Consider the following 13262-nt stretch of genomic DNA (forward strand, 5'->3'; position numbering starts at 1 on the left):
TCACGAATATTGTTTTATTTTAAATAATATTGTAGCGCTTATAGGAGGTGAATCATGTAAGGATTTAATTATTTTATTAGATATCTCATGAAACATAGGAATAAAAAGTTACACAAGTGTATCTGAGTAAATCTTGTTACGAGTGGTGTAATTTAATACAACTGATTATAATAATTAGAATTTGAAATATCGACAGTTAATTTTCGCCTCTATATATCTTCTATAACGCGATCGGTACTTTGCGGATTTTCAGCGGAGCAAAACACGACCGACACGCCGTGGTCGCGTGTCGTCCGTCGAAAATTGCTCTCTGTATAGCGGTTTTCGAGGTCGTGTCGTGCGAATCGTGAGGTGTAATATCGAATTAATGTCGCCTGAAAACCATACTGATACTATCGCATCACCGGTGCGCATTGAGTAGCAAATTTCGCGGAAACGCTTGCCACTGCCCGTTCTCTTTCTTTTGCTCCTTATTATCAGACCTCCTCTTGTTCTTTCGTGTAAAAATCGCATTAATCTAACACCTCCGGCTATCCGTTCGGTCGAACGTGTGAGAAAATCCAAACGTGGAATAAAAAAAAAAAAGAGAAAAAGGATCACTTGATACAAATTTTGACCAAGAAATTTAAACGTTAATATTGTGTTGTTTAATTGTATATTACCTAACTACATGCTCGATCGAATAAAATTTATCATCGTTGAAAATCAGTTACTTTAAATTTGCAAACCTGGCGTGATACGTATGTAAATGTATCCGACGTGTAGCCACCGGCGGCGGATTGCACGCAATCTCGCGATCATTCCTCGACGTCTACGTACGTACGGTCCAGACCGAGGGCGACACCCGCAACCAGCATTCCCGACTAATTCTTCATCGAACAATTACCGAACGGATGACGGCGGCAGAGGCAGCGCGGAAGACGAACTAGTCGTGACATGGAGGCCCGGCGCTCAGCACTACGTCATAACGGTCGAGCAGGCTTGCGCCAGCTCTGAGGATGACACGATGGACCATGGTTTAGCTTGTCCTTTGATGCATGATATTGCGGAGTCGGTGCCGCACGCTTCGGCAAACATGTCACGAGCAAGCCGAAACTGTTAGGATTCATAGTTATCTCGGGCGATCGTGTGCCGTCCGAGGACACTCGCCCTATCGTCCACCCGCGACTACGCCCCCGCCTCCCTCCTCCCTATAATGTAATACGTATACACCTGCGATGCGTGCGCGTTTTCGTACGAATCTCGCGGTACCGCTATCCTGCGAATTTCAGAACACGTTACGTCGTTACGGGATTTTCTAAGATAACCCCGGCTGTACGAGAATCTGGGGGATATCTTTGAGGAAAGGATTAATAACGTCTTTTGTTCTGAATATATCGTAATTTCTTTTTATATATTAAAATCAGGATGGTTGTGTTTGACAAAATTTTACATTTTTAAAAATAAGACCCATGCTTGTAAAAATCGGACAAAAATATACAACAGAGCTTTTCTATTAAAAGCGATAAAATAATAAACAATGAGAGAGTGTTGTCAGTTGAAAGAGACTTTTCCAATTCAAGCTTTATAAAGTAAAATAAATCCCGTAGCAGATTAGCAATCAACGTAGGAAATAAATTAGTTTTTCGTTACAAGATGTTGAACGGTGAATGCGAAGCAGATGCCTATACACAAAAAAATTAATATTAGATTAACAATTTATTGTTTTATAAACAAGCAAATGTTTAATTCTGTTACTATTGTTATTAAAATTAAAATGAAATTTTTAGTAACATTTATATCTCCGAAGTTTTTGTCAAAGAGAAAGTATTTCACAAATTAATTAGAATTAAAAAGACTTTATTATTACAAAGTTTCATTATCATTAGTTCGTCACTATTGATTTAATTTTTCATTAACGATGATCATATGACTTACTAATTAAAGTAAAAATATCTTTTTGCATAAAATTATATAAACATGTTTTAATCATTTTATTTATCGTTACATATTGTTCATTTTTTAAATTTTTGCTAGTTTATTCTATTGGATTTCTAAACAGCAAAAATCAAAAATTTCCGTGTCTTTTTTCATTCATTGAACTTTCCGGCCAATCTCGATCTTAAAGGCACAAGAAGGGATACAAGATGTAAAAAGGCGTATAAAATGTTAAGTTTGGACTATGAATAGGTTTAATTTTAATATGACGATGGAGGAGAATACGGAGAAGCTACGAACAATACAGAAGAGTACTTGCCAGTGCGTATCTCTTGTCGAATAAAAATTAATCTCGATGCGGCAACGCGTCGTCCTACAATTCTTTCCGGGCGGTTTTTCGAAACGTAAATCCAGCCGATCCTCATAAATTCTCCGCAAGACACGGTGCGCCTCGCGCATAGATTCGCGCTCCTACGGCGGTATACGTGTTACGGGATGGGCATTAATAACGGATGAAGCCCCGGACTGCGGCAACATCGTAATGTTTATCTCGTTGTTTATTCCGCGTGCGTATGAGCCGCAACGTGGAAAACGCGCGCGTATACATATCTCCCCCGCGTGCGGATTCTTAGCGCGATCGCGATTTTGATTTATAAAGACGCATCGCGAATTTATGCCCGGCATTAATTTTGCATCGACTCTCCTCCCGAGAGGGGAACTTTCTTTTCGCTCCCCCTTTCGCCCCGACGACTCACGCGCCAAGAATATTGCGGGCTGCGTGGGGTTGCGGGATATTCTTTTTTTCTAATCCCCTACCCGATACTGCAGATATTTTGTCAGGTATCCTGTTCCTTTGTCTTCCTTTTAGTATAGCGCGGCGTCTGTTGTTTTATTTGCCGAAGGATTACGCGCGAGCAGGATGCGGAACGTTGAATTTATGCAAGAGCTTCGTATGTGTGCCATTATGATTCACACTTCCGTACAATATTTGATATAATTTACACCGTCGTAATATATACACAGAGACATAATTTGCTTACATTAAGAAACAAATTTCTTCATATACCTAAAGCAAGTTACGTCTGTTTAAGATTATCATCTTCTTTCAAGATTTTTTATTCTTGCATATATATGAGGAAATGGTTGTTGATTTAATAATTCTTTTTCTGTATATGTGTATATAAATCTTTTGTGAACTAGATGGGGAGTGACATACACTCCAGTAAGATACTCCTATAACTTTTTATTTTTTTTATTTTCTTGTTTTAAGGCTCCTGACTCCTCAGCCGAGAACTCCGTGTTGACGGTAGCGACATTTCGTCGCGGACAAAATTAGAACTAATACACGTGAAACGTGACAGATTGACGATGAAATGTTATCGTGCATGTCATTTTGTTATTATGTGTTTCATTGTAAAAACATGACTTGTCTCGTATTTACCAAATTCGTAAAAATGGACCGCGAGTAAAGTTTCTTTGAATTTTATACATAAAAGTACATTTTTCACTCCTTTTAATAGCTATCCGTGTGTTTTCCTGTCTGAATAGACGTCACTTTTTACGACTATTTACTGACTGCTAGGCGAAAAAAGGATAGTCGTGACCGATATTTAGATAAGTGTTTTAAAGCCATCTGATTAGTCTGTTTTAATCAAACTGCATTATTTAGAAATGGCACGTCGGACAAAATTATGTGCCCATGTGTTTTCCTGTTTCAATTGCTTCACTTTACATGCTTTTTACAACTATTTACTGATTGTTAGGCGGAAAAAGGATAGTCGTGACCGATATTTAGAAGTGTTTTAAAGTCATCTGCTTAGTTTGTTTTATCCAAATTGGCTTTATTTACAAATGGCATGTCGGACAAAATTACGTGTCATTTCACGCAATTTCTCGCTTCTGACGTCACGACTTCAATATGGCCGCGGCGAGTACTCAGGAGCCTTAAAAAATTAAATATTTTATTCTCTTTTTTATTTTTGTACTTTAAAGGACAAGAATCGATGTTATGACAGTGAAATTACCGTCGTACTAAATTAGTATACTTATGGTGAAATACAGCACAGGTAGCATGGGGTATGAAATACCCCGACATGGTTCGCCATGATTTCGGTTGGTTTTTTTCATCTGGTTCGCGGAGGGTTGATGACCGACAGTTTTTACGAAATTTGTAGACTGTGTACAATGATACGTGAAGCGTTTAACAAATTTTTCTTTATCCACTCAACCTCTCGACAAAGAGCACATTGTTGGAGAATCGATCTTCATAGATTTGTCTTATCTGTTTCAGAAAAGCCAGGCTTTCAGACGCCGTATGGCCCCACGATAGACAACGGAATGGTGAGTGATCTTTTGGTATTGACCTTCGCGCCAACAATACGAATCGCAGCGATTTCTTTGCGCGCGTAACGCCCTTTGTTCCTTCCTTCCCCATTCGAGCCGAGCGACGCGACGGCGCGAGAGAAGTTGGAATATTCAAGATCTCTCCCTTTGTTGCAGCGACTTGAACCTCTAAACGAGGCGGGATTATGTAAGAAATAGGACCGTAATAATTATTGCAGTCGTAGAAGCGAATTTATCTGAGAAAAAGTTACTCGTTCCGACGTCGCCCGACTCCGCGCCCTCCCTCCGGCCTCCTCCTCTCCCCGACGTAATCCCAAAACTTTACCTCGGACGATATTTTCGGAAAGAGGTTCTCATTTCTTGTGTCGCGAAAGGTATCCTTCCCGGAGAGCGTTATTATTTATCGGCAGCGATAGCGTTAATGCAACGTGAAAGTCAACATGTGTGTTTGACTGGCTCGTCGTTAATCTTAATGATATAAATTTATTCTCGTGACTTTGCTAGTTGTGAATTAACTCTCATTCATTTATCATGCCGATATCAATCACCTTAATTAATTAACAATTAACATACACAGTATATTATACGCGCAATGGCAATGTCGAAGAGCGAAACGAAAAATATCGTGTCTTCTCCTCGGTTCCGACGAGGAGGCTGAGTGTCGTCAACCTTCCACTTTAATATCCGCTTACGCTCTTTCTCATCCATGGCGACGTATTCGATGCATCAAGTTACTCGCACGTATTTCACGAGAGAAAGAACTTGGGGTATTTATTTTTCGTGTCGTTGAAATTAAAAAGATTGCCGCAGCATTTGTGTTCGAGTCACATCCACTTTTCGAAATTTTCGGAATTACAATGTTTTTTTGTCACTTATCGACGATTCTTGCTAGATAAATGGTATAAAAATTCGCTGCAAAATTGATCAAGTATACATTATTTTATATTTAATTACGACATATAATATTCAAGTTCTTAAGTATAGAAAATGTTTTATTCGTCGCAATTCTCAAAAGCATAATTCAATCATTGTTTCTGCAAACGTTAAATGACAGCGGGAACGATGTGAATACACTTGAACTTTTTGAAAGCGCTGGAGAGAAAGATAGAAAGCGAGAGACTAGTATCTAATCGACAGTCGTTAAACCATAGCTGATAAGGAATATTGATTTCGATGGATGATTTATTGAAGCCGCCTCCGAGTTATCGTTGTCGCATTTCCTCCATTTCGTATACTCCCCCCGTCCTCATCCTTCCTCTCCTCTTCCATAACTTGTGACAGTTATCCGTAATCAATGCGAAATGCAATACTCTTTTAATTGAAGTTAATTGAACTTGGGAAAACTTCGGTTTAATTAAATAAAAACACTGTACTTTTATAAACTAAAAGATAGTGCTTACGCAATACTTTAAACAAAAAAAAGTATTATTACTTGCTGGAATATTTTTGATATATAGATCTTGCGCAGCGTTATTATATCGATAATTCGTCGTTGCAATATCGCGATTATAATTGTCGCGACCAGAGGCGAAAATGGAAAAAAAAATAGAGAAAAAAAGGATGCGTTTCGGTTTCTGTTTCAGGCGTACAGCAGTGGTGCATTCGGTCCTACGGCGGGTGGACCGGGCGGGGGCCAGGCGGGGGCGGCGGTGGCGGTGGCGGGGGTGGTGGTGGCGTCGAGGGTACCACATACCCCCCGGACTCGCCGTACTTTCCGTTCGGGACCAGGGGTGTACCGGTCACTGTAGGCACCGTCACTCCCACCCCCGTCGTGAATCCGACGACTCCCGCTGGTACCAACGGCACACGGTTACCTAATCCCACTGGCGGTAAGTCCTTTGTTATCGTATTATCTTTATCGAGGATCAAGATAATGAAATATAAGCGAATGCGGAAATTGTGTGTGAGAGAGAGAGGAAGAGACAACCGAAGAGAGAAAAGATATTCAATTTCCATAAATTATCTATATTTTTACACTTTATAGAGTTATTATCGAGAAAATGTTTTTATCAGGATTATTTTTTGCATTATTCATTGGTTTTTTTTTTTTAACAAGATTTTAAATATGATTTCAGGTGCTGCAACTGTGAAAAGGAAGAAGGATGTAAGTACCAGATGTTACTTATTCTATTTTTATCGTGTTGAAATTAATTACTGTTATACTGAAGATGTTGATCGCGTAATTCTGGATTTACTTATTAAATAAAATTTGTCGCGATCAGTTTCGTTCTTCTTCACGGCACCGTGTATTCCAGAGGCGTCGAAAACAAGCGTGACTCATTCGATCGAATGATTAGGCAGCTCTTGAATCTCACGATCGATAGCGGCCGCGTTTAGATATTGCATTCGAACACCAGCGCGTCATACCGCGATCACGTGAACGTATCTTTCGTATGTTTCTGTAACGTTTTTTTTTAACAATATTTTCAATTTGTTTTCTCTGCAGAACCTCGACGGAACGGAAGGAGAGGTAGTAGCGACGCAACATTGGGTGAGTGTTTTAAAAAGAACAGATATATCATATCACGACTCATATGCGTAAATTAGATTAGCTCGTAAATTAAGTTTTTGCCCACGTCTCTTCGGCGTCTGACGTGAGCGAGGAATATTCGGATGAGCTCAGGCAATGCTCACGATCGTGATCTTTACGAGCGGCGTTATTGAGGATGATGATTTTACCATCCCATAGCAGCCGGCACGAAACGCCGACGTTTCGACATTTTCCCCAAGAGCTTCGAGTTCGTTCGGAATGTTTTATTCCTACGAACACGTAGGAACTAAAAATATTTGTCGTTTAAAATAAAATTGCACACTTTTTATTTATCAGACGATAAATATCAGTTAATATTAAAATAAGAGTATCTCATAATTTTATTACGTAATATTTTAACGACGTATTCTGGAGATTAGTTAGGATATTTTTATATAAAAATATTAAAATTATTTAATAGCTTTTTAATTATAATATAATTATGTAATTAAAATTAATTAATGATATCACGTAGAATTTACATGTTTGTAACAATTTTTGTACGATTTATCAGTCATTAATTTTCACAATTCGAATCCTCGATTTGTATAGCTCAATGACTTTACTGCACATTGTACTAATGAGTTGATGTTAACAAGTTAATTATATTCATAGCAAATTTTAATATGCTAATTACTTTATTCTTTTTCAATTAAAAAGAATTAATTAAGCATTGCATTTGAAATCAATGATTAAAAATTTGATGTTAATATATTCAATCAGAAGAATAAAGTATATTTTCTACGACCGAAAAATGGAAATATTTAATTTTATTATTTTTTTTTATTCAAGGAAATCGGAATTTTATAATTTTAATAAATTAAGAAAAAAATAATCGCACTTATCAGCGTTTTAATTTTCTTTAGCTTATTAAAGCTATAATTTTCGATGTATTAAAATCATTATTATTTCAGATTTTATTCCAGAAGAAAGAATTAACAATAAATTAATTAGTGTAAATACGTTTTTGATCAAGATAAATTTCATTCGTTTGAATAAACGTCAGACTCGGTGCGCAATAATTTACAGAAATTAATTTGAAACGCAAGAGGACGCGGGAATAGCCTGTGCTTATTTTGCAATAGACACATTAAATATTTCATATAATGTATGTGCGTGGCGATCGGTTGGCACATAGCGCTCGTTTTTTTGCGACGTACAGCTTATACTATGTTGTGACACGGTCACCTTGTTTACATTCGCGTGGCGAGACTCTGAGCCGGCGAGCGAGCGGCGTGAGTCGCTTCGTGTGTCTTATTATTATCTCTTGAAGACGCGTTCGCGACAAGTATCAAAAGATACCAAATGCTATCACTTTCCACTGCTACTTACTGTTTATCATTTCGCGCGATTTACTCCGGCAATTAACGGCAATTGCAAGCATAATGAGGCGACGCTTGGTTAACGCGAGGCAAATTATTTCGCAAGATTGTTTTTATCTTAAAGGCGTACAAAATACTGAAAGAGACAAATTTTATAATCATCCGTCTATTTGCATTTATTATTATTCTTATTGACATTTTTGACATAAAGTAAAATTGGTAATATTTTGTCACGAAAATGAAAGAAATTTTTAAATTAGCTGAATGATAAAAAAAATCATCTAAATTGCAAAAATAATAGATGACAGACTCGTGCACGTGTACTACAGTTGAAAATAAACATGTGAATTCTATTTATTATCACTGATCAATTTTGATTGCCTATCCAAAACAACATAGACGTTTCCGTAGGTAGATTACGGAATAATAGAAAATGGGAGCGTTAATTAGCGCACGGGGCAACAATGGGAAAACAACGCGACTAGTTTTTTTTCCTTCGGAAATTTGAACGGCCATAATGACTATCGATATGACGTCACGGGATCTAGCGGCGCGTCGGTCAGTTAGTTGGCCAACGTCGCGGCATTGTTGTCGCGGGGAGGCGTCATCCCGCATTTCGCACATATTTTTCCCCGTAAGTTTCGTGTTGAAAGTGTCGAGGGTATCGAATTCGGCGACGGACGATCGTGGTGAGGTATAAAGTCGGTGCGTACATGAAGCACAAAGTCGTTCCGTCGGCCATTCGTGATATCGCTGTCGCTAATTGCTCGTTGTCGTTCTAGTCGCGTCAGTGTGAAGTTGTCTCTGTCTCACGAAGCACTCGGTGTAGTGTTGGCAGGATTTTGACGACGTACGATCGTGAAGCATAAAATCGGTGTGCATGGTCGCGGATCAACTCGTCCTTCGCGATTTCAGTTGGATCAGTTACGTGTTACATTCCGTCGGACGGTCGCGACCCGCCGAAGAGGTTAGGTTCCAGCGTCGCGTCGGCGTGAAATTGCCTCTATCCCGCGAATCGCTGAATTTCAGAGTATCAGAAGTGTCGAATTCGATCGTCGTGAGGTATAAAATCAGTGCGTGTGTGAAGTATAAAGTCGATACGTCCCTCGCGATATCAATTCGAACACTCACATTCGCGACCCGTCGCTCGAGCATCGGTGTGAAGTTGCCTCCGTTTCGCGATTCGCCCGGCGTATCTCAGACGCATCGGGAATGTCGCGAATTTGATTGTGATAGATGATAGACCACCGTCGCGAAGTATAAAATTGACACCGTGCATCGCGGATCAATTCGTCCCTCGCGATTTTAATTTCGCCAGTTGCGTTCCGTCGGACGCTCGCGGCCCGTCGCTTGAGCGTCGGCTTGAAGTTGCCTGTCTCGCGAATCGCTTAATAACGCTTTCAAGGATTATCGAGAGTGTCGAATCCAGTGGTGAGCAATCGGTGAGCAAGCATAAAATTAGCGCGGATCAACTCGCTTGTCGCGATGTCGGTCTCGCTAATTGAATCTCGGCGTACGTCTCGCGGCCCGTCGGATAGGTTATGTTCTAACGTCGGCGTGAAATTGCCTCCGTCTCGCGAATCGCTTATTAACGTTCTCAGACAGCCTCAAAAGTGTCGCGAGTGTTGAATCACCAGTGGCGAGCGATCGGCGTGAAACATAAAATTTAACGCGTACGGTCGCGAATCAATTCCATTCGTCGCGATGCCGGTCTCGTCAGTCGCGTTCCGTCGGACGTTCGCGGTCCGTCGCTTAAGCGTGGCCTTGAATGAAGTCGCCTCCTCTTCGTTAATTGTTCAACGTACGTATCTCGGGCGCGTTGGGAGTGTCGAATAGAATTACTAGCGATCTGGCGAACGCTTTACGAATAAACGCATCGGATGCGGAACTCGTCCTTTTTCCACGATGTTTCTATTCGGAGTCTCGCGACGCTGAATTTTTCCGTCGGCAGAACTGCCTCGTCAAACACTTTGCGCTTACAGCGATCGAGATCGGGACGACTTCACCTTTGAAAATACGTCGCGTTAAATTCGGGGGTGCCGTGTGAGTGATAATACCTCGCGAGTATGGTCAGCTACGGCGTTGGAACAGTGGCGAAGTTAACCGGATTGTATCGACTGGTGAGTAAAGTTTTTTACAAATTAAGGTAACTCCCAGAAAATTGACTCGAGCGCCCGTCGGTCTCCGTCAAGATTTCCGTATTATGATTTCCTTATTTAATGCGTTAGACATTTAGTGAAAATCTCCAGAACACGCCATTATTGTACGCTAGCGCTAGCTTTGAAATACGTGCTGTAAATAACAAAGCAATAAGATGAAATTTTTTTTCGACCTCCGTCATTTGAAAGAATGACGATTAACAGATTATTCGGGTAAAGAGAGAGAAAAGAGAGAACACTGTGCATTGAAAATACGACACCCATTACGGTATATGATTACAGGCGGCAGTTTGTAATTCAATATTTCACCTCGCGTAAACAAGGATTCGTGAAATTAAACAACAATCGAGTCATGCTGGCGCGTTCAAATTTGTTGTTTAGAATCCCGTGTCTCAGCGAGCCGCTGCAGCTTGTAATAAATGATTATACATGAATATTATACATAGGCGCGCGCGAAAAGAGAAGAAAGAAGGAGAGAGAGTTCTCTCTCTGTCAGCCTTTCGCAAACAGGTATAATGTCGGTCGATCGTAAGAAATTCAATATTTGTCATTTGCTTTGCATGACTTTCGCTCAAAAAGAAGCAAATTGTCTTCCGACGCGATCAAACACGCTGTCAGCTGTGTAAATCCACTCGATGTAACCATTTAACTGATTTATTAACGGATAAATCGTAGGATCGTCAAGGTCCCCTCGTTTCACTCTACCAAACGCAAAAATCGAAGACGTCATAATCTGCGAAATATAATACAAAAATAATTTTTTTTGTTTTATCTAGATAAGATTATTGTCCTGTTTGCATTGTTCCGTCTGTCGCGCAATTGATTATGCCTAATTACTTTTACGTACCTTCAAGGATACGTTTTATTATCTAAAAAAATCAATAGAATCTTTTTTTAATCTATACAGTTGGAAAATTTGTGTTAAATTTAACATATATCTCATATCGCAAACAATCCACTCAAATTTTTGTGTTAATTTAACATAAGATGAATATGTTAAAAAATAATTAAAATGTGTCAAAAATTAACACAAAAAACGCAATATTTTAACAGTTTGAAAACAGAGTACGGAAATATATTTCTTCAGTAAAATTAATATTTATAATTCGTTGATACATACATTTATTTTAAACTTTATATTTTAAAATTACATTATTTTTTATGCAATTTCTTTATTGCCTCATAAATTGTGCTTTGGTTTTAACGCTAAGAAATATTAAATATTAATTTAACACAAAATGTTCAAATAACACAATGTTATGTTAAATTAACACTTGGATATATGTAAAAAATTTAACACTAAACTTTTAACAAGGACCGGTTTTAACGCACTGATAAAAAGTCTGGTTACAACTACCAAATGTATAATGAAATAGTATCAATTAAATATTTTGTCAATATAACTAAAAATAATTTTATTTTTCTAAATATTTAGTATCATCAAATCTGGTATAAGTTACTAAATATTTAGAAAAGTAAAATTATTTCTGGTTACGTGGACCAAATATTTAATCTCTATACACTTAGTAGGTATTATCAGTCTTTTTTTTCAGTGCAGAGTTACAAAATGTTTTTTTATTGTGTACAGAACACACTGATAAAAAGGATTACTTGATTTAAATAAGTAGTATTATTAATTATTAATAATTATTAATAATTATTAGTACTATTCAAATAACTTATTTACATCAACCAAGTAGTAATGTATAATATATTACTTGTTTGTAGTTAATATTACATCTTTGAAGTAAATACTGATTTGAGATATGAATTGGTTACTTGAATAGTAATAACATATTTACTTGAATCAAGTAATTTTTTTCTCTCGCTGTATCTTCTGGAATTATTAATCTACATATTATTTAATAACAAAAGAAAGAAGAGTTCTGTAACCGCGGGAATGGAAACGATAATAAATAAGGGAGCGGCGTCGTATCGGGAGCCAGGATAAATCCACTAGTGTCCCAACGAAGATCGTCGCTAATCCACGCGATATACGGCGTTCCCTCTCGTTCGCACAGGCCCCTCCGCGATAATTTATTCAACGGTCGAAACTACGCGATTACGTTTCTATTAGGATATAGGCATCGACGGCGTCCTCTAGGGTGCTGTAACCACTGTCCCAAGTGGCTCCTACGGGAGTTTCACTTATCGTTAGCACCGTCCGCTGTCCCCGCGCTCGTTCTCCCCTTTTTCGAGCCCTCTCGAACGTGTGGCCATCGTCGTCGTCGTCGCCGCCACCATCGCCGCCGGTAGAGATGTTAAAAAAACATTTCGCGCCATTTCCGAAGGGAATAAATAACCCTCCGTGCTGTCGAAAGGTCGTCCCGCAGTCCGCCTCGTAATTTTCGGGCCGACAACGGGTCACTGACTCGCGTAATCAACGCGTCCACTGCTGCGTTTGATCGTATGTATCCTAGCTATCGCAGTAAATCTATACACGTTGTATCGGAATCACCGAACGACCTCTCGGCCATAAATTCTGCGACGAGTATGGAGTCAATCTTTTTTTCGTAAAGAATTTTTAATTTTTAAAGTCCAAGCACGAGAAAGTTGATGAAATTTCTCATGGCAAGTAAGAATGATTCGCTCTAGTTTCTAAATCGTTTCAGTTGGCGCCGTAATGAAGGAAACAAGTATTTTTTTTTTATTATTTTATAACTTTTTTTATTTGACACTTTTTTTCCTCGGATACATATTTATTTTTAACTCAGAAAAGCCCTGCTTTCTTTTCTGTTCTTTTCTGTTTTTCTTCGCCAGTATCTTCGGCTGAAAGAACATCCGGTGGTTCGGGGCACCCGTGCGTCCGCATACATTGTTCTTGATTCTCTGGGAAGAGTTTTGTGACGGGGGGGGGGGGGGGGCACGTTACGAATTTCCGCCGCGCCACCGGAGGTCGAATCCTCGGGGCGTGCGTCCGAGGATGATGCACCGGCCGATTCGGTTTAGGATCCCGCAATTCCGCGAGTCTTTTTCGGGGGCTTCGTGAAG

The 13262-nt window shown here is 39.2% G+C and overlaps 1 protein-coding gene across 1 annotated transcript in view; it reads left to right on the forward strand.

Annotated features, from left to right (window-relative positions):
* Positions 1-13262, forward strand: part of LOC105194232 (protein daughterless) — a 136836-nt gene that overhangs the window by 18281 nt on the left and 105293 nt on the right. Inside the window, 5 exon segments of the mRNA XM_039451196.1 lie at positions 4208-4257; positions 5844-5892; positions 5895-6089; positions 6336-6364; positions 6707-6751. Coding sequence (XP_039307130.1) covers positions 4208-4257; positions 5844-5892; positions 5895-6089; positions 6336-6364; positions 6707-6751 — 368 coding nt within the window.

The sequence above is a fragment of the Solenopsis invicta genome, chromosome 6 (assembly GCF_016802725.1).
Source record: "Solenopsis invicta isolate M01_SB chromosome 6, UNIL_Sinv_3.0, whole genome shotgun sequence".
NCBI classification, from domain to species: Eukaryota; Metazoa; Arthropoda; class Insecta; order Hymenoptera; family Formicidae; genus Solenopsis; species Solenopsis invicta.